This window comes from Gastrolobium bilobum, unplaced genomic scaffold (genome assembly GCF_033153095.1).
Source record: "Gastrolobium bilobum isolate Gb01-03AN ecotype WA unplaced genomic scaffold, APGP_CSIRO_Gbil_v1 utg1034, whole genome shotgun sequence".
Taxonomy (NCBI): Eukaryota; Viridiplantae; Streptophyta; class Magnoliopsida; order Fabales; family Fabaceae; genus Gastrolobium; species Gastrolobium bilobum.
In genome coordinates this window covers 299,363-323,584 of record NW_026897770.1, presented here as the reverse complement: position 1 = coordinate 323,584, position 24,222 = coordinate 299,363, and the positions used below count along the sequence as shown (strand labels likewise).

General features: G+C 33.5%; 3 protein-coding genes across 3 annotated transcripts; 1 reads left to right on the top strand and 2 right to left on the bottom strand.

Moving 5' to 3' along the window:
* The first annotated feature begins 1,990 nt into the window (after nt 1-1,990).
* On the top strand, nt 1,991-4,644 carry LOC133310115 (protein LIFEGUARD 4-like). Its single transcript, XM_061511005.1, has 4 exons — nt 1,991-2,451; nt 3,341-3,454; nt 3,977-4,134; nt 4,237-4,644. Exons 1-4 carry the CDS (start codon nt 2,175-2,177, stop codon nt 4,438-4,440), a joined length of 753 nt encoding a protein of 250 aa, XP_061366989.1. The 5' UTR covers nt 1,991-2,174; the 3' UTR covers nt 4,441-4,644.
* Nucleotides 4,645-4,922: 278 nt separating this feature from the next.
* LOC133310107 (VAN3-binding protein-like) lies at nt 4,923-8,720 on the bottom strand. The gene is made up of 8 exons (XM_061510994.1): nt 8,385-8,720; nt 8,015-8,140; nt 6,091-6,523; nt 5,638-5,737; nt 5,498-5,595; nt 5,354-5,403; nt 5,216-5,273; nt 4,923-5,137 (listed from the first exon to the last, which is right to left on the bottom strand). The coding sequence occupies exons 1-8, from the start codon at nt 8,718-8,720 to the stop codon at nt 4,923-4,925; spliced, it is 1,416 nt and encodes a 471-aa protein (XP_061366978.1).
* Nucleotides 8,721-13,686: 4,966 nt separating this feature from the next.
* LOC133310116 (serine/threonine-protein kinase Nek4-like) lies at nt 13,687-21,177 on the bottom strand. The gene is made up of 16 exons (XM_061511006.1): nt 21,132-21,177; nt 20,230-20,372; nt 19,990-20,056; nt 19,525-19,590; nt 19,177-19,223; nt 19,013-19,058; nt 18,815-18,895; nt 18,666-18,708; nt 18,488-18,537; nt 18,319-18,400; nt 18,172-18,221; nt 17,805-17,878; nt 16,711-16,762; nt 14,843-15,307; nt 14,080-14,361; nt 13,687-13,995 (listed from the first exon to the last, which is right to left on the bottom strand). Exons 2-16 carry the CDS (start codon nt 20,346-20,348, stop codon nt 13,792-13,794), a joined length of 1,728 nt encoding a protein of 575 aa, XP_061366990.1. The 5' UTR covers nt 20,349-20,372; nt 21,132-21,177; the 3' UTR covers nt 13,687-13,791.
* Nucleotides 21,178-24,222: the final 3,045 nt, after the last annotated feature.

Here is a 24,222-nt window from a genome sequence, read left to right as displayed (position 1 = left end):
TTAATTTATAAGTTTAAGAACGACGCTTTCATATTTGACAATGAAATTTATTATTTGCACATCATACCGGTTCTACTTTTTTAATCCGAGAAAAAAAAAATACGTTACAATATTTTGCTTTATTATTTAATAAAAGATGCTAAAAATAACATGCATCCACGTGTCAGTGTTGCGGGTGAAGGTGGGTGATGTTTTCCTCTCGTGTAAGCAAGAGATTAAAACACAGTGACAGCTCGTACACTGTAATACATGGAATGATTTATCATGCTGATTTAAGTTCGATTTCGATATATATATATATATATATATATATATATATATATAGGATAAAGTGTATATCATTTTAAAAGATCTAAGGTTATGTCATTTTAAGAAAGAGAAACACATAGATAAAGGAGGAAAGATAGTTGACAAAAAAAAATAAAGGTGTGGGTCCCACCTCTTTGAGAGAGTGAAAAGATATAAATTGTGTCATTTAAAAGGATAAACATTTTTCTCATATATATATATATGAGGTAAGATCTTTTGATATCAGTGTCAAATTTCAAATTTGACACCTCATCTGAGAGCAGTTAGATAAAAAAAATCAACGACTCTGATTTGTAAGCACGTAACACCATTGATCTTTTTTGATCTTATAGCTATTAGATGAGGTGTCAAATTTAAAATTTGACACTGGTGTCAAATTATCATACCTCATATATATATATAAGTTATTTATCTTGTAAAGTTATCTCCAGTAAGCTCAAAACGACATTGTTTTGGGTTATAAGATTAAAAAATTATAATGATAAAGACTAATATAACGCTGTAATATATTAGAATTACAAAAATAATTTAATTTTAGCTAAAAAACGACGTCATTTGGGGCTCACCAGATATAATTTATCTCCATCGGTCAGAGAAATCATTCACCCATCAAATTTCAAAATTTGACATTGGTGTCAAAGAATCCTACCCCCATATATATATATATATATATATATATATATATATATATATATATGGGTAAACATTTCTACCGTCACTTTAGATAAGGTTATCTACGGCTACTTCCAAAACTACGTCGTTTTGATTAATAAATGGTGTTTCTGTAATTTTAGGTGAATTAACGAAAGGTGTTTGCGTAATTTTATTTATTTTTGTATCATATATATTTTACTGAAACTCTCTTCGTTAATTTACCTAAAATTACATAAACACCTTTCATTAATCAAAACGACGTAATTTTTGGGTAGCCTGTAGGTAATCTTATCTAAAATAGCTGCAGAAATGATTGTTTGAATACTATGTCAACCGAACACATAATTAAAAACTTTATTTTAATATACTATAGGCTTAATAAAATAATAATAAAACGTGCTTAGCAGAATTATGTAAAAATTAAGGGTGTTGATTTGGACTAGCCATTGCTAACTAGTTGAATGAAAACCGATTTATTGCAGATCATCTGTAATTTGTACTAAAAGAATATTAAATCAATCCAATCTTGTGTTGAATAAGAATTAATTTACCAAAAAATGTACTAATTATTTTTATTGATTAGCTAGCATATTTTTTTTTTACTTATTTAAATTATGTTAGAAATTCAAAACCTAAAAATTAATTATGATAACTTTAAATGTATAAATTAGCTTACTTGATAATGGAAGAAACCCATTTTAAACTAGCGTTATCAAATTTGAAAACTGAATCAAATCACCGATTTAATCAATGAATTACTAGTTCAAATTGCATGAATTAAATATATATAAATATAAAATTAGAAGTGTTTTAGCTAATAATTAGAATTGATTTAGTGATAAAGACTATAAATTATCATAATTTCATTAATGATATTTTTTAAACATGGCTTTAAACTAAACTAAATCAGATTAAGTCAAATTAAATTAAAAATATTAGATTTTTTATTTTATTTTACTTTATTGTATAGAGTTATTTGAGTTTATCCGTATCAATGAGTCGAATTTTGCACCCATAATAAGAAAGTTCGAGACGAGACGAGACAAGAGAGTGTTGGGTACGAAGGCCAACAGCCCAATACCCTATATAGATGTTTACCTTTTCCTTGCTTTAAGGCTAAGAATCTGCTTTTATGAGGACGCTATGAATAAAATGAACGTTAATGTGATGAGTCCTGAGTGAGGGGTTTGTGTTATGTTAACTGTTAAGCTATGTGTAAAGGTTGCGTAGGGAACATGTTTCGGAAAAGAGATGTCGAGAGTGGTGGTGGAGGAGGTGGAGACAGGATCCTCTATCCCATGATGCTTGAGAACCCTCAACTACGTTGGTCCTTCATACGCAAGGTATACTCCATCATCGCCTTCCAGTTGCTACTCACCATCGCCGTCGCCTCCGTCGTTGTCTTTGTTCACCCCATCGCTCATTTCTTTGTTGGCTCCACCCAAGGCTTGGTTCTCTTCATCATCCTCATCATTGCCCCCTTTATAAGTGCGTGTGCTCTGCTACATCTTCATCACTCTCCGATTTGCTTTACTTTCTATATTTTTCTATTGCTTAAATGTTTTATATAAGAATGAAAAAAATTTCTCATTTTAAATTACACAAAGTAATTTCATTTTTAATGAAATTACGGTGTGTTTTTACCTTTTCTCTCCTTCATTTTATTTTTAATTTTATAAATTAGAAAAAAAAGGACAAAACACCTTAAAATGATGCATTTTCATTAAAAATGACATAAAATTGTGTCATTTAAAATGATAAATATTTTTTCTTTATATATATATAAAGAGAATAATGCGTTTATAAATGTTTTTACAAGCTTTTATAAATTACATTATATACTCTCGAGAAAATATAGTATAACATAATATTCTTGCGGGAGAATATAATGGAGTTTGTAAACAAAAATTTATAAATATAATTTTTTCCAATATATATATTAATCTTAATTACCTTTTTGAACTAAATAATTATACTTATTTTCATAAGTTTTTGCTCATTGAGTTAGATACGGAACTAATTCCGAGTTTGGAATGGATCACAGAGTCAGATGAGACTAATTTTGAGTTCGGAATAGATCAAATATTAAGATTTTAAGTCTCTACTTATGATGATATTGGTGGGGATCAATTCGCTTGTTGAGTGAGATATGAGATTAATCCTGAGTTAGAGATGGATAAAAAGCCCTACATAAGACTAATTCCAAGTTTAGAATGAATCAGATATTAAGGTTTTAAACCTCTATTGATGATGATATTTGTGGAGATCGAATCAAGTTCCTTTTTCCATTGATTAAATATTTTATTATTCTTAGTTATATTATTTGTTTTTTTCTTCTTCTTTCTAACAGTTGTTCCATTTTTGTGGCATATTGCAGCTTTATGTCCCCTTTACTATTATCACCAGAAACACCCTCTCAATTACTTCCTCCTCTTTATTTTCACCGTTACTTTAGCTTTCGCTGTTGGATTGACTTGTGCCTTTACTAGCGGTAACATCTCAAAAATCTCTGTTCTCCCCTGTATTAATTTTTTTTGAAATTATGTTATATTATTTGGTTCGACTGTGGTATGAATTTATCAATATATGCATATGTTGCATTTTTATACGTTTACCTATGATTTTGAACATGGTAGAAAAAAAAGTTCATGTTAATTTGATTTTAGAACCGTGTAACTTGTTTGGTCTGCTTTGGTGGTTAGATGTTGGTTAGTTACTTGACATTTGAGTTATTCTGTATACTGAATTCTGATAGCATTTCTAGTTTGGCATGCATGGAGGAGGAGATCAAGCTGTTTTCTGTTACTTTTTATTTTAAAGGTTACTTTAGTTAGGCTCTTGGATTTTATTAGATCAAAGCTACTGCTTTTATTTTCTTTCTTACTTACTACTTAGCTTCGATTTTTGCAATGGAAAATAAAATAACTGTATGTTGGCTTGCTAAGCTACGTTTAGGTTTCATTTTTCAGTAAGAATTGGCAATTTTTCTAATGAGGGTGGAAACTGGATACAGGGAAAGTTATTCTGGAATCTGTCATATTGACTACAGTGGTGGTGTTAAGCCTTACACTCTACACATTTTGGGCCGCAAGGAGAGGCCATGATTTTAGCTTTTTGGGTCCCTTCTTGTTCGGAGCCGTGCTAGTTCTTTTGGTTTTTGCCCTGATTCAGGTATTTTGGTCTTGAAACATATATTATTATTAGGCTATTAGCCTCTAATCTATGATGCTCTGGGACATTTTGTATTCTTAACGTGTGTTCCTTACCTTGCAGATTCTCTTTCCACTTGGTAAGTTGTCAATGATGATCTATGGGTGCCTGGCATCAATTATATTTTGTGGCTACATCATTTATGATACAGACAACCTCATCAAGAGGTTCTCCTACGATGAGTACATCTGGGCATCTGTCTCCTTGTATCTAGACATCATCAACCTCTTCCTTTCTCTGCTTACTGTTTTTAGAGCTACTAACTGAGGAGTTAATTGCAGCAGCATATATTTCCTTGCCTTAGACATATTTTAGTTTTTCTTTTTTTTCTTTTTTCTAGGAACCAGGTTGTTTTATGAAAAAATAATTATTATCAAGTTATCTATTAACATTTCACTGTGATCGTGACGCTGATAGTAAATAGTTGGTTAAACAATGGAATTTTGCATATTACTGTAAATACATTTACCATTGTCTTGTGTTATGCTTTAATGATTTATCTATACTGTGTGGTGATAACTAATGTCCAAATGGGGTTAAAAAATAAAATACTTAATACGATTCTAATAATTTAGACAGCAAATGGTATTTTCTTGCTGAAGTTACAAAGTCCAAGTGAGTCCTTGCAATAGATGATTGTTTGAGGTTAAACATTTGCAAAATAAATCTCAATACATATGGTTTAAATTAAGTTGAGTAGTCAGCATTAGCTAGAGACTGTTGGTAGTGATTAGCATAAGATGAGGAGTTCAATTCCCATATCTATTCTGTCTCTGTGCAACAATGGAGAGAAGCCTTGAAACCCCTCGAGTCCAGATGTCATATTCTCTTTGATTTCTGCACTCGAACTCCACAATCCCCCTTGCGTCTGTCTTCAATCCAAAGTACCTTCGTTTTTCACCATCATCTAACAGATGTCTTCCTGGCCATGCTGGTAAATCCGTGCACACATCTACCACAACATCTGGAAATTCAAGAGCATAAGTCATGTGCTACTATTTATGGCTAGCAAAACAAAGTTGTGAAGTTAATGACAGCTTACTCTTTTTCTTTTTGGAAATGGTTCCTGCAACATGTCTGCTTTTCATTTTCAGCATTACCTGTAATGTTTGCAAACCTTGTGATTGAATGGACATATAACCAATTTCATCTGCTGTGAATTCTTAAATAGAAAAATTACCTGGCCTGTTCGATGTATATAAACAGAAACTACTTTCCAATGAAGATCACCTGCAGTTACCACAAAAATGGAGTTTAATCATTTTGCAAACAAGAGAAAGATTTAGTGCTAGTAACAGCATTTGTAGTTTATTATTATTATTACCTTTACGGGTGCGTTTGAGCAAGTCACTGCCCCTAGCAAGTAGCTCTTGGCTACTGGCACCCAGAAAATTTTCTCCACTGACTATTTCCCCACTATAGCTGGTGCTAGTATTGCTGTTATTAGTATTAACTTTACCACACATTCCAACCCCCCCTATGCCTCTCTCTAGTGGTGTAACTGCTGCAATATTCCATACCTCCTTCAAAGCTCTTGCTTTCAAGGTTGCTGCTCCTCGTAGAGCTGCATATCAAGGACCATAAACAAAAACTGCCAATATAAGGAGACAGAAAATGTAAAAATAAAAATAAAAAACAGGACAATTAATATGTCTCACTACACATGCGAACATGAACATGAGACACCTTTCATCCTTATAGTACCGAGGGACTAATTAACAATGACACTGTACACTCTAGTTGATTCTTGACAGCTGAAACAACTTAATTAGCCATTAACGTTAGCAAAGATCTTGCAAATGTATTTTGGTCTATCAACTTTGGTTAAGAGTAGAATTTAATGGCCCTAATGGTTTGTTGTATTCAAAATGTCCATTAGTATAGGAATTGGATGCTTAATGAGAGCAAAAAGTGTACCTGTAGCAGCTGCAGCTGTAAGAGTACTGATATCATCATGAGAACGGACATTAACAGCTGAGCTGACCACTGAAGCAAGGTATTCACGCTCAGCTCCCATTGCTTCGGCAGCCTCTACACACTGTGCCGCAACTAATGTTGCTGCTGATGCAACAGCCATGTCTGTCTTGGCCATCTTCCCATCCTTGTTGGGTGCAGATGAGGTTGCTGTTGCAGCCGCAATGGCTGCTACAGCAGAAGCCACTGCAGCCACTGAAATAGTAGCATGCAGCTGAGCATTATGGGTTCTGTTTTCTTCTTTCTTCTTTTCTCTTCGGTCTTTCAACCATCTACCAACAGTTTTTGGTCCTGAGCAAGCTGTGCCATTGCCAATAGCAGCACTGGCTCGTCCACCATTGAATAAGGGGTGAATGGAATTGTTTGCCCGAAAAAACTGCATATACATTAATAAGGATAAGCATTACTTTGAGTTTTACATGGTAAAAATCTGCTGACTCTTGAGTAATTTCAACTTCAGCTTATTTTGATTCTTTTTTTTTTTTCCTTTTTTTATTTATTTTAAATATAAGTTTATCATGTTGTACCTGTACTGATTTAACATTATAGAGCTGTTTCAACTTTCACATCAAAAAACATATTATAGAAGTACTGGCATTATTCCCGGTTGTCATCACTCTAGCCACTGGCATGTCTTTTCCTCACTAGTCACTACATATGTTGGTGTTCACTAACTAGTTTCATCAATTTTACAATGAAGAAAACCGAATAAAATCTATGGGACGATAGTACATCATATAGCCAGCTCTTTTCCAACGCAATCCCCCACAAGTTGCATTAAGATGACTATTTTGCTATGTTCTTCCTGAAAACCAAAACAAAAAAATCTCCCTACTGAGAGAAAAAGGTCAAATTGAGAAGGTTATCCACATAATGCGGAGAGAAGGGGTGATTAGTAAATCTCTTTGTCCCGTTGTGAACCAATCAGTATCAGCAAATTGGAGCACATTTTCTGTGCTACCTCCCTTATCAAAAAGGGATATGGGAAAAAATAATCATAAAGTCAGGGTAATATAATTAGGGATATGTTATTCTACCTACTATTTTTTCTGTCTACCTTTGCTTACTACTCTAAAATACCATTAGATCAGAATTTCAACTAATTTTTATCTTTCTCTCTTCTCTTGAGATTCTGATGTATCGGTCTTGAAGAGTGGTAGGTAAAGCTAGGCAGGAAGAAAAAATAGTAGGTAGATTAAACTATCCCATATAATTATATTATTATTTTCCATAAATTGGGCAAGCTGACTGGAATATATGACATCATTAACGGCATGGTGACACACCTTTGATCAGTAATTTCCGTCATTACACACTTCAGCACTCAGCACTCTACTGGTCTCATCCGAAGTCATCTTCAAAATGTAAATTTTGAAATGAAAAAGTGATTGCCTTCTTAAGTGAATCTTCAGAGCTCTGGTTCCAATTTTTTCTTTCCTTTCACACTTCTTTTTCTGTGCAGAGTGGGGGAAGATAAAGTTGATCCTAAGTTACTAAACTCTCACCTCAAGCATAAAGCACCAAGTTCCAACAATTTGTTTTTTGTAGGTAATGAACAAAGGCATTTCTTCCATGCATCCATACCATAAGAGCTAACATAAGCTATATGGGACCCTCAACTTTGTCTGGAAAATCTTATACATATTTTTATGCTCTTTTGTACAAAAAGCAAACGCTGTATTTTCTAGATTTAAAAACAAAAAATGTATTCAATATCATTGATTTTTCAAAAGGACTAAATTAATTGGATATACATATACCAAATTGAGAGTTTCCTCAAAACAACTATTGCACACTATTGAGCTCCATTGGGACCCACCCCACAGCAAAACAAAAGAAAAGGAAAAGAGAGGAGAGAGTGAAATACCTTAACAACGTCGTCAAATTCATCTGAAGGAGAAATTGGAGGGCTATCTGTTCCGGTTAATGAACCACCACCATTCAAAGGCTCGCTACTATGAGATAGTCTACCTGAGGTTAATGGCGAAACTTCCTGTGTTTACATATACAATAATAAAATGAATTCCAAAACCCCATGTGGTGATATATGAAGATTGAAGACTATATACATCAACGGTTCTTCTCTCTGGGTTGAAAAGAATAACATAGTTTAGAGAGTCAAAACATGTGTGTACAAATGTAACAAGAAGAGTAGTGTGTGTGGCATTGTTGTTAAAAAGAGGAATGCAATGCAATGAAATGAATTGTATAAGGTGGAGTTGGTTAGTGAAGAAGACCTCTCTTGCGGACTGTGACATAATGCGTTCAAGGACAAGCTGTGAGGTAGCAGAGGAAGCGAAAGAGAACTGATTCTTAGACACAGTTGAGAAGTCCTGAGAGAGAGAGTGGCCACCACAAGTTTCTTCAGGAATAGGAGGAGTGGTTCCATTTGCAGGGTTGGAAGAAGGAGGAGGAGGTGGTTGAGGTGCAAGAGCTTTTGAGACCTCAAGAGCTGAGGCACTCCATGACCTTGACAGAAACTCCATTGGCACTCGAGGACTCTCCGGCAGATGGCTTCCGCCGGTGGGAAGATATTCCGGCCGGCGACAATTGATTGTGCACTTTGGTTCCATGCTAAGTGTGAAACCGCGTTAGAGAGGTGGCAGCATGAAGCTGTATATATATAGTGCCTCTTTTTTGTGGGGAAGAATTAGGAGTGGTAGAATGTTAATATTCTTCCCTCCAAATCTTACCTGTTTCACTCGTATATATGTATATATTCAATGGGAAAACTACTTCTCCGGCCAGTCAGTAGATAAACTTAAATTGAGTTTAAAATGACGTCGTTTTAGAGTTATAAGATTAAAAAATTATAATAATAAAGACTAATATAATCTACAATATATTATAATTACAAAAATACCTTGATTTTCACCTCAAAATGACGTCATTTTGAGCTCACCAGAGATAACTTATCTCCATTGACTGAAGAAATTCTTTACCCATATTCAATTTAGATAATTTTTTCTTTTTGGATTTCTCTTATTGGAAATTTCATGCATTTCCTGTGGACTAATTGGTATTCGGGAAGAGTATAAGATTAAGACTTTAAACTATTCTCAAATATAATATTGGAAAATGATCGGATACATGCTTTCGCCCCACAATTACTCAAAAAGTGATTTGATCTTCGAATTAACTATGACCCATGTCATTCTTATTTTATCTATATTTAAATTTTGAATTTAAATAATTTTCAATTAATTGTGTATATACTTTTTTATTTAAAATTATGGGGAAGGATATTGTAACAATCAAGTAGGGTTAATAAAAATGTTATTACTAATAAAATCACCGTTAGATCGATTATGTTGATCCAACGGTTATATTTATTTCCAATTTTGTATGGTTATGATTTCCCATATTTAATACTTTATATTTATTTCCACATTTGTGTGATTATGTTTTTCATATTTAATATTTTCACATTAAATTGAAAAATCATAACCATACAAAGATAAAAATAATTATAACCGTTGGACCAACATAATTGATTTAACGGTGAAATTGATTAGTAGTGACCCTAATTGATTGGTACAATATTTTACCCCTAAAATGATATATAGAGAGATAGGATCATTTGACATCAGTGTCAAATTTCAAATTTGACATCTCATCTGACAAATTAGAGTCGTTGATCTTTTTTTATCTAATGGCCCTCAGATGAAATGTCAAATTTCAAATTTGACACTAGTGTCAAATGATCCTATCTCATATATATATATATATATATATATATAGGTAAAATCATTTTTGCAGTCGCTTTACGTACAGTAACGACATGTGTATGTTAATGATTCCCCACATTTAATGCTTTCATCTTTTGTATAGTTATGATTTCCCGCAGTTAATGTTTTCACGTATATATATGGCAAGTATTTAATTACTGCACATACAGCAGCTGCAGAAATGTAAACCATATATATATATATATATATATATATATATGAGTTTTTTTTTTTTTGAATCTTGTTTTATACACATAGAACTAATGATGGGATCCATCCCTTTTACTAAAAAAAAAGGACACAAAAATCGAAGTGAAAATAAAAGAAAAAAATTTCTCATGTCATATGGAGAAATAAAACTTTTACATTTAAATAAAAAATAAGAATTTCACGAAAAGAGTTGATTCAAGTAATACATATTTAATTCCAGTGATTTTGAGTTCAAGTTTTTATAAATACAAAAAATCTCCCTTGGGAGAGTGAGCACCATCACAATATTCCCCACTTGAATAAGATTGTTTCTCCGAAAAAATATACGTGGTTTATTAAAAATAAGAAAATAAGAGCTTCAAATACAGTACAAGAGTACATTTTGGTTTGGTGCTGCAACATGGTTCACTATTCGACTAAAACCAGAAAGAATGTTGTTCCAGGACCATTAGGGTAGACACTGCGGCTCTAGCATTACAACAGGAAAATTTCAGAGTATATAGGCTTTTTGGGAAGAGCCAAGTTATGGTGTTCCTTCGTGTTGTAGGTGTTGGCAACGTCCAAGGTCGACAAGTTAGGAAGTGCAAACAAGTTTTAGCAGAACCATTTTTCTACACAGTATTGGTCTATTGGACACAAAAGCTGAGTTCCAGAAGGGGACCTGTCCTAAAATGCGCGTGCCTAAACACATCAGCAGCTGCTGCTGCTTCTGCTTTTTCAATTTTTCATCCATTGGTATGAACACAATCTCACTACCCTTTAATAATTTTCTGAACAAAGAAGCATAAAGGAATGAGAAACCACAGAATTTGCTTTTAGGTTTGAATGTATTTTGTTCTCACCTTCATAGCTACTGACAAAAGGTATAAGCTTTATTCCTTTTGCCTCATTTTCTCAACAATAATTGTTCCCTTTCGATTTCAGTTGCAATCCAAATGTGCTTTGTTGTTATTTTTTTGTTGTTTTCAAGAGACAGATTTTTTATTTTTATAAAATGAGTTACTTTTTAAGTCGATTTTGGCTACCCTTTTGGACCACTAAGTGATAAAGCAAGACCTACCTACTACCTAATGACTAATTCGTTGCACAATAAGTATATAGACATTTTTTTTGGAAACAGTGGTCAAAATGTCACTTTTCATTAAGTTTTTTATCCAAATGTCACGCGGGCAAGTTCGTTACAGTACCTAGCGAACTTGGTAGTCAATGATTTTGTTACACGTAGCACATTTTCGTAAGAAAAGTTGACTGCCACGTGTCCAAGTTCGCTACGACTGGTAGCGAACTTGGTAGCCAATGATTTCGTGACACGTGGCACATTTGCAGGAAAAGCTGACTGAACGAAATTTGCTACCAGGGGTAGCGAACTTGGTGTGCTATGTGGCACAATCTCGTTGCCCGATCAGAATTAATGTTCCAATCACAATAAAAAACAGAAAACGAAGGAAAATGACAATTAATTGTCATTAATGTATTGATCACAATTAATGTAACAATCATCAATCACAATTAATGTATCAATCGCAATTAATTTTGATTGGTACATTAATTGTTTGTGATACTATTGTTACAAATTCGAACGATGTTTGTGAGAGATAAAATATGCCAAATGATGTGTCATTGAGTAGATCCCGATAAATTATGTGAAACAAAATAAAAAATATCTGATTTGGATATCCGAATTAAGAGTTATGGCCCTCTGAAGTGATTGATGATTTATACATTAATTATTATTGATACAGTCAAAAGTTAATCTCATTGATATGCTAATTGTGATTGGTGATTGATACATTAATTGTGATTGGTGATTAGTACATTAATTTTGATTGGTACATTAATTAAAGTCATTTTCCTTCGTTTTCTTTTTTTGATTGTGATTGGTACATTAATTCTGATCGGGCAACGAGATAATGCCACGTAGCGCACCAAGTTCGCTACCCCTGGTAGCGAACTTCGTCCAGTCAGTTTTTTCTGCAAAAGTGTGACACGTGTCATGAAATTATTGGTTACCAAGTTCGCTACCAATAGTAGCGAACTTGGACACATGTTAGTCCACTTTTCCTGAGAAAATGTGTCACGTGTAACGAAATTATTGGCTACCAAGTTCGCTGAGCACTGTAGCGAACTTGCCCGCGTGGCATATTGAAAAATAACATTGTTCGTGTGGCATTTGGGTAAAAAACTTAATGAACAATGACATTTTGGTTACTGTTCTCATTTTTTTGTTTCTTTTACCCCAACCCCACTTTTGTTTTCCTTCGCTTTTCTTTTTTTCTTTTTTTCGAAAATTTGCAAACTCCCCGTACACACAACACACACTCGTTTCACTTTCAAGTTTAGTTGTGCAATGCGCTACTTATTCATGGCCAGACTAAGGTAATATTCCTCTAATTAATGGGTGCATGTTGATGGTTTAAGCCAAAGCTTTGAGTGAATGAAAGCACAACATTCCCGACAGACATCTCCTGACACAAAAACCACATACAAGCATTGAGAAACCAAAAGAGAAAAGGAATAAAATGCACGTTGATTCTTTTGTTTGCTATATAGAGACTTTAGTGCGAGCGAATGAAGACCGGTTGCACATGAAGTAGCCAGCGTAATCAACCTTAAAAGCATAAAATAGGCAAGTGGGAGGAGGAAAAATGAACTTGATTCATGTACACCATTATTTAATCATATATTGCTACACCATTAAAAGAATTTAATTACAACAAAAATTATTTTAAGAAATTGAACATTTTTAATTTATGTCTATTAAATGTAGTGAGATTTTTACACTAAAAATAGATCAAAATCAAATTCAAAACGAAAAAGGGTAGAAAGTTCTTCGGTAACAGTTATAAGCAGCTTCCCAAATTTTATACCATTCTATTAAATGCAAAGCAGTGTCTGAATTGTTGCTTTTGAGATTATGTCAGCAGATTCAAAAAGGACAATTCTCTCATTGGGATCATATATATCTACAAAGATGTATACCTCTAGTTGGAGTTGGTGATGGACATTCCTCATTCCCAAGTAATAACATGATGCAGGAAATGGATTTTTTTTAGGGAAATATTAATCTTATGTTACATGAGAGTATTATCTCATGTTATAGAGAGAGTTTAAGTGGGGTCCACCATTAAAAAGTAAAAAAGAAAAAGAAAAAAGAAGGGGTGCGATTTTCGATGTGATAGAAAATGAGATAACTACCTCATGTAAAATGAGAGTAGTATTTCCTTTTTTTTATCGTCACTAAATAAGATGGCAAAAGAAAGAAGGAAGCTACTCCTGTTAGAACAGTGAATATAGCATTATTTTTCAATATATTTTTTTGTACAATGATGACTATGAGCTTATAATATATAATCTCATGTAAATTAATCAAATCCCTACCACTAGCCCACTCTTAGTGACTTATTTTCAATATTTTTAAATTTCATGGAAACGTCACCTCACCGAGAGGTAGCAAAATCAGAATATAAATATGCAAAAGAAGAGATGAGACGTATTGTAATCATGTAAAAACTTTATAATGTAAAGTAATGAATATGTAAGTAATATGTGTATAATATTATTCTATATGAAGCATACCCATTATCCCAGTACAATGTAGATTTCATGGAAAATGCCAATGCCAATAATAAAAGCCACACTTCAAATTCTGTTCCCAAATATACAATTATTAATATACTAATGACTATATTAAGTGCATGAGAAAAACTTAGACCAGTGTTTCTTTAAAGCTCTTGGTCAACCAAATAGCTATTTCCCTTGAAGAAACCTTCTCAGGACCAAATGGCTTCAGCAACACCCCAAGCTCTTCAAACCTCTGTTGCTGTAGTAGCCGGGCACTGAACTCCAACAACCCCTCCAATGCCTCCGCACGTTGCTGGTATGATGAGGTGTCAAATCGACGCTGATGCAACTCAGCAGAAACACCAGCTGTCACATGCTCAGAGCATTCACTACCCTTTAGACGTGGAGCATTAATAGTGGTAGGGACAGTAACTTTGTCCACCTGGATTGTACACTTGTCCTTTGTGATTGTGCAATCAGCACTCCCTGCTGAGCTAGAAGAGCACTGTGCCAAATCATCACAAGAGGCCATTGAGAATTCTTCAATCTTGTCAAATCGTGGTGCATTAACAGAAACATCTGGAGAGTGCACATTTCGAAGGAGACCAACATTGGTGTAAAAGCTTGCTGTGGCCGTGGCTGTTTTAGGAAGTGGAAGTGATGCTCTATGAGTTGGTGGGGAAAACTTTACAGATGGTGCATTAGACGCTGGAAGCTGAAATGATAAGCAAACGTAGATATCAATATATAGCCTGGTTCAGTAGTAACATATGAACTCTCTTCATTAAGTCAAACATTGTCAACCTCATCACCAATTAAGCTCTACGGGAAATTAATGAAAAAGTAATTTCTAATGAAATTTTACAAATATCCAATGTCATCAGCATGCTAATATAGGAAGTACACACATTCACACATTAATGCAGCATGCGCACCTTGCCTATATGTATTGTGACAAAAATTCAAATATCAAAGACATTATCTAGGAAAATACAAACCCAATTTTCCCTGTATCAAAAAGTTATGAAATTATGATCTGAAGATGAAATAAATCTCAACTCCCATCAATGGGAATAGATTGAGAAGTTAATTCTATCAGTTCAGCATGAGTTCAATTATTTTTCTTTTTCATTATTCTTTATATGGTAGCCATCGAGAGAAATGGAAATATTGAGTCATACAAAGCAAAGACTTACTGAATCATGCTTTGAACTAGTTCTGGATATTTTTGTTGGTGCCATTGTGTGCCTTCTCGCAGTAGCAGAATCCTTAGCTGCTCTTAATCTTGGTGTTCTCTTAACAGTTGAGGACTTTGTGGCTTTCGATTTGCTAGTATTGCATTCGTCAAAGACACAGGCAAAGGATTGTTCGTAGAGCTTCTCTTTTGAACAAGTGGATAATCCATGTGCTCTTTGAGTAGAACACTGAGAACCTTGTTCAGTTCCAGAAATACTAGGATTCAAGGCCCTGTCATTGCTTAATGACAAGCGTTTATCTTGATCAGAAAGAGTAGAAATAGATTCTGGCTCTATAAACCGAGTTCTCCGTACATAGTTTGACTCAGGCCATTGGAACGGAAGTGTACTTCTGGGGTTACTTAATTTTAGGTGAATTTTATGTATGTATGGCTGAAGATGTGGATGATTTAGTAACTCTGCAGCCTGTCAAAACAAAATGTGCTTAATTTGTTTTCAATAGATCCACCGAAATAAACTTAGCCAAGGACCAATGCCATGCAGAATTTGCATAGACAAGTTATGTAAGGGCGGTGCATAGACAAGTTATGTAAGGGCGGAAAAAGAACAAAGAAAACTTCAGCAAACAATTAAATTTGCAAATATAGCAATGTCTCACATTGTGGACATTTGCTTACTTAAGAATACGCTTACACTAGTAGTTTTAACTTTCAAGGTTTGCTTCATAAAACAGAAGTGAGAGTTAAACTAATAATGATGACAACAACTACAAAAGACAATAACAACAAATTAAAACTATCATATTTGGTCAACACAAGAATAGCTGGAGAGAACAAAAGCGAAGATACGCATGACCTTATTAGGTATATCACATGATTAACAAACTTACTGCATCCAAAAGTAATGTGAAAATGGAAATGAAATGCAAAGGAGTAGAGGTCTAAACAAATGGTCCTATAACTAGCCTTGTGGCTTTTGAAATACATGCTGGCAGATGCTTTTCTCTAACTATTTATTTATACTTACTCATAAGCAAGGTTAGAAGGTTTTCCCCCTTAAAAAGTGAGGGAAGTGGCAGCCATATAATTTAAGTTTTAACAGTTTTTAATAAATAAAAATGTGAAAGTTAGAGACCAAATTAGAGTATATAAATTACATCCAAGGATATGATGGTAATCACAAAAACAACTATCTTCTTTTTCCTCTAACTTACTATTCCTATAAAGTAAAGGCAATGAATTATTTTAAAATTTAAATCTCTCAACAATTGTTTGCCTCTACAAATTTTAATCCTCTAGATCTCACTGAACACTGCCAAGCATAATAACTTCAATCAATATACTTTCAGGATTGTTTTGACATAGAATTTCTCTTCTAATCAATAAGTATTGTTAAGTAGAAGTGTAAAGCTAGCTCCAGTTCCTGGAATACCATCCATTTATGTTTTTCCCATTACACATTTTCCAGAATCCAAGTCTCAAGTGACTCAAACAACAAGAAAATAGTTCATTGCAGCACATGAATCTTGAAAAGTAATGTACCGTAAGAATAAAGGCAGAGAAAGGAACACTAAGAAGTTAATCAAGAAGAATTGCTCCGTCTTTCAACACATAAGGTGAAAAACTAAAAGCTAAAATTATTTTTAAAAAAATGATGAGAGAAAGTATGAGACCACAAAAATCAAAATTTGCATTTGAATTTGTCAGACTTTGATGACATCTGGTTTATATTTATCACTTAAAGACAATTAGATGTAAGCCACTAGACAATGACATATGTGTACCAGTTTTCTTCTAAAGACAAGTTCTTATGTAATAATCAATGTCTCATAAATGCAAAGAAATGCGCAAGGAAAAGATAAAACTTACAGTTGGCCTAAGCTCTGGATTTTTTCGCAGCATACTTTTGACAAGCCGTCGGCTGAAAGAAGAAATATATATTACAATAAGTTACACAAATCATGTCATTGAATGAGGTCCATAGCTTAAGTGGGAAGAATTATAACTGCAAAGATCAAATGATCGAGAATGAGAACCAATGAGAAATATACAGTCCATGCAGTATTTCAGGTTAAACAGAATAGGGTTGCTCACTGCTAAAAGAGAGTTGCCATTGCAAAATGTATAATGATAAACCAATACCATGAGTCCATGTGTTAGGACTCATTTGCAAGGTATGGGACTTGAAGTGCCACATTTGGTTGTATGGGCAATGTGGGGTTTATAAGGCCTTGGATACTCCCACCCATTGAGTTAGCTTTTGGAGTGGTGCATCCCAAGGTTCTTATCAAATGGTATCAGAGTATTCCACTATGTCTCCCGATTGCAATCGAGCAGCGCGGGTGGTGACCTTGGCATTGCAGAGTTCACCCAGAGCTAGTAAAAGACTAGCGCAAAGTGGGGCTGCAGAGCATAGTAGGACCCATTTGCAAGTTATAGGACTTGGAGTTCCACATTGGTTGTATGGGCAACTAACATGAGATTTATAAGGCCTTGAGCACTTCCACCTTTTGAGCTAGTTTTTGGGGTGTTGCATTCCAAAGTTCTTATCACCATGACAGAATTACATGCCATCCTTCTAGTTCTGTCATAAATAATGAATGGTACTATTGTGTGAATCGTCTATATTGAAAGATGTTGTCATGTTTTAAGTCACGTAACTCTTTAACAATTGACATAGATCAATATGGATGGAAGAACACTTAAATATCCAATCCACAATAATTTTGAAAGTCTATCTAGGAGGACATAAAATCTAATGGTAGGTCTGGTAAACTAAGAATGCATAGGAGGGGCATTGCTAATTTGATCAATATTTGCATGCATGCATGCTCAAATAAACCAGGGCATTGACGTTTTTCAAAATCAGTAGGTATGGGTTCTAAGTGCTAACATATCAGTTAGATAAAGCAGGAAGACACAAAATAGTTCTAAATAAGATTCTCGTGAAACAGAGGACTCACAAGGCACCAGAATACATAGTTGGCAGTGGAACTACTATAGACTTGTTTATTTTCATAATCAATGCTTGAATATCCTGCTCAGATGAAGACAACAAACAAAAAATAAAATATCAATTACTTTATGTTGTGCTCCAAACTTTAGAAATGTAAAATACTGAAAGTCAAATGCTTTCCAAAATAATATAACTCAAAAGTCTCAAACATCAACATGAACGCTTATAATTCAACAACACAATGTTAAGAGTTTTAAACAAATTATTGCACCCCCAGTAAATTCTCCTACTTAAGATTAAAAAGTTTTGCGAATAAACATTTCATTTTTGGAAAACAAAAATTGTGAATACAAAAGCTTAGGATAGTAACTTACAAAAGCTTTAAAAGTGGGCTTGTGAGCAGCCATTTCATGAATACAGCATCCTGGCAAACGTTATAAGCCATCACAAACGAGAAATGCAATTAAAAAGATATTGTAAAGGTTAGGCAATCTCAGGAGTACCAAAGAAAGCTATCCTACCCAAAGACCAGATATCTGACTTAGAGCCATATGGTAGATCAGCAAGAAGCTCCGGGCACATATAACTTGGAGTCCCAACAACCTAAGTTTAGAGCAAAAGTACACAGTAACTAACCAAGAAAAAATTCTGAAACAGTGAACAAAGCAGTATTTTGGCAATATCACTCACTGAGGAAGCAAGATCATCAGATGTCATCATTTTAGCTAGACCAAAGTCACCTGCATCCAACATGCATAACATAAGGATAGCGTAGTACAAAACAAGGCACAAGTTAGAGACATCCAAACTCTAAACACATTCATTAAGAGGACAATTATGTTAGGATAAAATGGGCAAGGCCATTTACCTAGACGTATATCTCGATCTTTCGTCAAGAATATATTTGAACACTGAAACAGATGAGGAAATAATATCAACACAAAGCTGGTCGTCGAAGTTCTTTGAGATATTAGCTACATAACATCTACTGTTATTGAACTTAAAATAGTCCTTTACCTTGACATCACGATGAAGAATATGATTTGCATGCAAGTATTCAAGTGCCATCAGCAATTGCACAAGCCACTGACAAAGCTTCTGTTTGCAAAAGTTTATAGACATCATTTATTTCATGTAGTTTCAAAGTGCTCGGAAATGGTGATGAAAATTACCAAAGGCTCAAAAGTAAAAGGAGTTGCTGCAAGAGTGACCAACCTCTTCAGGAAAGTAAACACCATTAGCCTTCTTTATAGCTTCAGCCCTGTACAACAGAGATAAACCATTGAAAGACTACATAATTGGCAGGTAAAAGATAGCAATGTTTTAATAAATGCCCTGACTTCCTCAAATACTTGAATTCAGTACGAATCATGACTTACATATCTCCTCCTTCACAATAGCTGATGACGATACATACAAAACAACCCTGGAAATGAAGACACCAACTTGCCAATTTTAGTATTAGGAATCAATCAAGATTATAAATTCATATGATGGGTTGCAAAAGAGGTTTTACTGTTAAGATCACAATTAGTATGATAAAAAAAATAAGCATTCACAAACAGAGAAGTAAAGAATAAATCATTGAATTTGAACAGTTCATAATAAGTCACTTCTGTCAAAACATAAAACTAAAATTTAGACTCCCAGCACTCTTAGTAAGTCAGGAAAAAACACACACAGACATACCCAAAACATGAAAAGCAACAGAATCAGAAAGTTCTGACCTTTTCTACCCAGGAATCTTTATACTCCACAATAAATGGATTTCGAACTTTAGATATAAGCTCCATCTGCAAAACAAGGAACCAACAAACCATCTTACAATCTAATAAATAAGAAAGACAACATAAATATCATTATCACATTTTAAGATATAAAACAACGAGTAGAAAGAAATTTATTTTAAATATCACATTAAAATTCATATGTAAACTTGACTAAATGAATAAACTCTGGCTTAAAGATCAACTTCAAATTTTCAAGCTGCAAAAAACCCAGTAAAACACAATACAGAAAATGTATAAGAATGAATGTTATTTTCAACATCACAACATACGCATTCCATACTCCCTTCCAGAAAAAGGACAATTATTCATTCAAATCCAAAGAAAGAATTAAGCCACTTAAGAACTTGATTCAGTTTTCCTCCAACAACTGAAGATCAGGAAGTAAAAAGGAGAATGGATTACCTCCTGGTAGGCGGACCTACGGCTTCTGTCAGTTTGGCGAGCAAGGCGGATCTTCTTGAGGACATACCTAAAATGTAAACGACATCAGTATATAAATTACACCATATGATATAACAGCTTATCAGTATAACGAAATGTACAAGTCCACATATAAGTACTTAACAAATTAATCTGCAAATTGCAAAAGGATATATAATATCTTAAATCACATTTCAATGTAGGGATTGGAATGATCCTTACTTTTTCTTTTCGAGCTTGTGCCTCACTAGCAGAGCAGAACCAAACGCACCTTTGCCAATCTGTTCTAGAATTTCATACTGCTCCATTTGAACTAAAATCACTTTATCTCCTACTACCATTTGTAAAGTGACATTCCTGGAAATCTTGGCAACAACCACAAAGTAATATTAACAGACGAACCCATAATGTAACATAATTCAATGCCTCAACCAATATCTTGAACTATTTACCGTAACAATAAATGACAATCAGAAAACAATATGATGAACAAAATTTTCTTGGTTGCCCTAGTCACTCCAAGTAATAATGTTACCTGACCAAGTCTACCACAGGGGAATTGAAAAATCATTTTTCAGACTTTTACCTCTCTCATTAAGGGAGTCATTATTTCCAAAACATAACCCGAAGTTTCTGCATTGTCACACTACGCACATAGTTGCCTAAGAAGCATAAAAAGACCTACCATACAAAATATGTGCAATAAAGTGCACCAAATGGATCAACCAATAACACTTTGGTTTTTTTAACTTCCTTTAATTGTTCATTGTCATATCTGTCAACAGTGAAGTTTAGCTTCAAGGGCAATCACTCAGCACAGCTGAGTAGGCTCTCCCTAAGATCTTCGGTTCCAAGGATTGATCATTTTTGTGTATATCTACTTATTAATCTTACCCAGGACCAAAGACAATTTTACAACACCACCCCCTCACCACCAAAAAAAGAACCCCAATAAAAAAGGATTATATTTTTAGGGAAAAAAATTCAAACTTGCTAACTAAAAAGTTGAACAAAGCGCAGAAGATCAACTTCAAGCAGAAACCCAGTTAGATATGACTTTTCAAGTCATCGTAATTACAAATAATATGGCCATAGTTGAGAGTATCAAATAGACAGTTATATACCCCAACTTTTGACAAGCTGCGAAATTCGACTAAGAAAGTGCTGGGACATCGTTCATGTTAGTATTCATGAAAATTTAAAAAAGAAACGGAAACAAACATGAGAATGGGGAGAGAGAAAGAAAGAATTCCCAGTAACATAGACATAACAGAACAAAAAGGAAGTAACCAAAGAAACCCACAACGTAAAGACAGAAAACAACAAGAGCAGGAATTTGCAATGAAATGTTACCGGAGTTCATGAAAACACAGTTTGGCAAAGTTAGAGAGGAATATGTAGTTCCAACTTGCAATGATGAGAAATGTGCATACGTGGTATATTATATTATGTTATATAATAGACAAAAGTATTTCTCCTTCTGCGGCTCTAGTGCTCTACCACATTACGTGGACGTTGGGTCCTGATTTTTAAAAAAAAAATCCGTCGGCAAATGGCGATGAATATACGTGCTAATTAACATGATCATATCAAATGAGGCAATCATAATCATACATGGATGAGAGTTAATTGTGATAAGAGAGGAGAGAAAAAAAATATAAGGATAAAAAATCATGCAATCATCACCGTTGATTTACTTATTAATGATTAAGATCTTTTCACATGACATAATCACGTTTCCATTTCCATATATGTATGACAAATTACGTAGTTATAATATTAAAGTGAGATTTTTTTTACTTTTTACATCATCTGACAAGTCCTGAAGAAAAAAATATAATTTATTATAATTATATACTTTTCAAAATATATAGTTATTGTTACGATCTGATAGATCGAGATATCTAATCACAAATTGGTATTTTTTATATAGGATCTGTTTGTCGAGGTACCTTAGAGATCAGCGAATCACTGCACACAATAATAAAGACGACATAGTCAATGCGTGGGATGTGTGCACATAGACAAGCTAAGAGAGAGTGTAGAGTGTGTACCGTATTGGCTTAATGCTTTATTTATATAGGGGTTACTTGGCAAGAATGAACTTCTGGGCGTCTTAGGAGTATTGGGGGTTCAATTATTAATCCATTGCTGTCGTAGTAGGATTAGTATAACAGAAAAATATTTCTGCAGTTACTGCAGATAAGTTATCTGCATTTATTTCCAAAACGACATCATTTTGGAATTACACGATTAAAAAATTATAATTATAAAAACTATAATAACCCTGAAATAAATTAAAACCATGATTTTCGTTCCAAAATAACGTCGTATTAGGCTTACTGCAAATAACTTATCTGCGTATAATTAAGGAATATTTTTTTAATTCTCTCTTAACTGTTAGCCTTACTTGAATCTTCTAGAATGTGGATCTTCATCAGGCCCATAACAGTTATAAATAATTAAAATAACATAATTTATGAATAAATTATTTTTCCTATAATATAATGGCAAAAGTATCTCTATCACATATATATTTTTATCAAGATTCGACGTTGAATTCTAATATTTTTAAAATAAAAATAAAAGATGTATATCAATTGATAAATTTGTCTGTTTCATATGAATCTTTATGCCACCGCACAGAAAAATGGAAACATAATATGATATGATATAATTTAAAAACAATCAATCAATTATTAGAAAGAGAGAGAGCGCCAAAACAATAGATGGATTAGAGTGAACGGAAAAGCGACGTGCAAATTTAAATATAATCAAAACAGAGACAGACAGACACAAATAAAAAGTGCAAAAGCGTCTTCGTGGTTCGTGGAAAAGGAAAGAAAAATAAAAGTGCACGGGTGGGTGCCATAGCCCATATCATATGCCATATGGTATCCTATTCACCGCCGAATCAGATAAGCACCCCACCTTTTCCTTTTCCCTTTCCTTTTTTTCTGAAAATAAATGTAATGTCGTTCTTTTTATCTGTATGATAATAGCATTTTTTTGGTATGACAAATTTAATTTTCTTTTTCATAGGACGGTACAGTAACTCTACGGGGGTAAATGGATTGAGTTAATTTAGGTTTTGCTTAAAAAAATCAGATTTACTTAAAATATTTTAAGTTTAGCCAAGGATAACATAATATAAATTAAATTGTAAGTCTGACGTGAATTATATTTAAAAAATAAAAAATTGATCTATATTTATTAATCTATTTAAGTCTTTTATCACTACAAGAATTAAAAAATAATTAAAATAATATAACTATATACAATTATTTACATAATAATTTTATTTGTTCAATTTAAAATAAAAAATATGTGTATGTCAATCTATATGCTTATAGGTCAAACTTACAAAAAAAAACATATAATTTGCTTTTTAAATAAAAAATTTTAAGGTTTGAGCCAGTTTTATTTTACAAGATATAATAGATCAATTCTAATCTACTATATATCAAGTTGTAGACTTCTGATAGGCCGTCTAATCCAATGTTATAAAAATTGGACCGACCCGAAAACTGGTGAACCGGTCATATAACCGTCCGGTTATCATATTGGACCGACCATGTTATAGAACCGGTGTGACCCGGTGCGACCTGGCCAATTTTTGTAAAAACCGGTGACTCGATTGGTTCAATCGGTGACCCGGGACGGTCTATAAAAAAAACTAATTTAATTTCATAAATTAATGCCTTTTTTTTTACTCTCAAACACAAATGGTTTGTTTTCTTTTGAAATATTTAAGTGATTTGTAGCTTATTAACTTACATAGATTATGTACCTACAACACTAATATTATCTTGATTATGCACTATGTAGAGAATTTTGATTTGATTTATAGTTAGAGATGTCGTTTACTGAACCTGAAACACTAGTATCACAAATATTATATGTTTGACTGGTTTTTTGTTGGACAATGATGTGTAATTTATTATTTTCATATTAAAATATTTGAAATTGCTATATTTTTTTACAAGTATTTAAGTATATTTATTAATTTTTTTATATAAATTATAGATTTATATATACTTACCGGGTCATGCGATTGAACCAGTGATCCACTGGTTGAATCGGTGACCCAATACCTCGACCGGGTCAATAACCGAGCCGGATTTAATAACATTGGTCTGACCTAATAACAATATATTCATGATTTATGTTAACATTATTCCTTGGGTTGAAAATATATTAATTTTCATAATTTAT

Coding starts and splice junctions, on each gene's coding strand:
- LOC133310115 (XM_061511005.1), top strand. CDS start 2,175: ATGTGTAAAGGTTGCGTAGGGAACATGTTTCGGAAAAGAGATGTCGAG. Junction 2,452..3,340: donor CATCATTGCCCCCTTTATAA/GTGCGTGTGCTC, acceptor GGCATATTGCAG/CTTTATGTCCCCTTTACTAT. Junction 3,455..3,976: donor GACTTGTGCCTTTACTAGCG/GTAACATCTCAA, acceptor AACTGGATACAG/GGAAAGTTATTCTGGAATCT.
- LOC133310107 (XM_061510994.1), bottom strand. CDS start 8,720: ATGGAACCAAAGTGCACAATCAATTGTCGCCGGCCGGAATATCTTCCC. Junction 8,141..8,384: donor TGTCACAGTCCGCAAGAGAG/GTCTTCTTCACT, acceptor ATGTAAACACAG/GAAGTTTCGCCATTAACCTC. Junction 5,738..6,090: donor TACAGCTGCAGCTGCTACAG/GTACACTTTTTG, acceptor CTTGATATGCAG/CTCTACGAGGAGCAGCAACC.
- LOC133310116 (XM_061511006.1), bottom strand. CDS start 20,348: ATGGTAGTAGGAGATAAAGTGATTTTAGTTCAAATGGAGCAGTATGAA. Junction 19,059..19,176: donor TATTGTGAAGGAGGAGATAT/GTAAGTCATGAT, acceptor TCTGTTGTACAG/GGCTGAAGCTATAAAGAAGG. Junction 18,538..18,665: donor AGATCGAGATATACGTCTAG/GTAAATGGCCTT, acceptor TGTTGGATGCAG/GTGACTTTGGTCTAGCTAAA.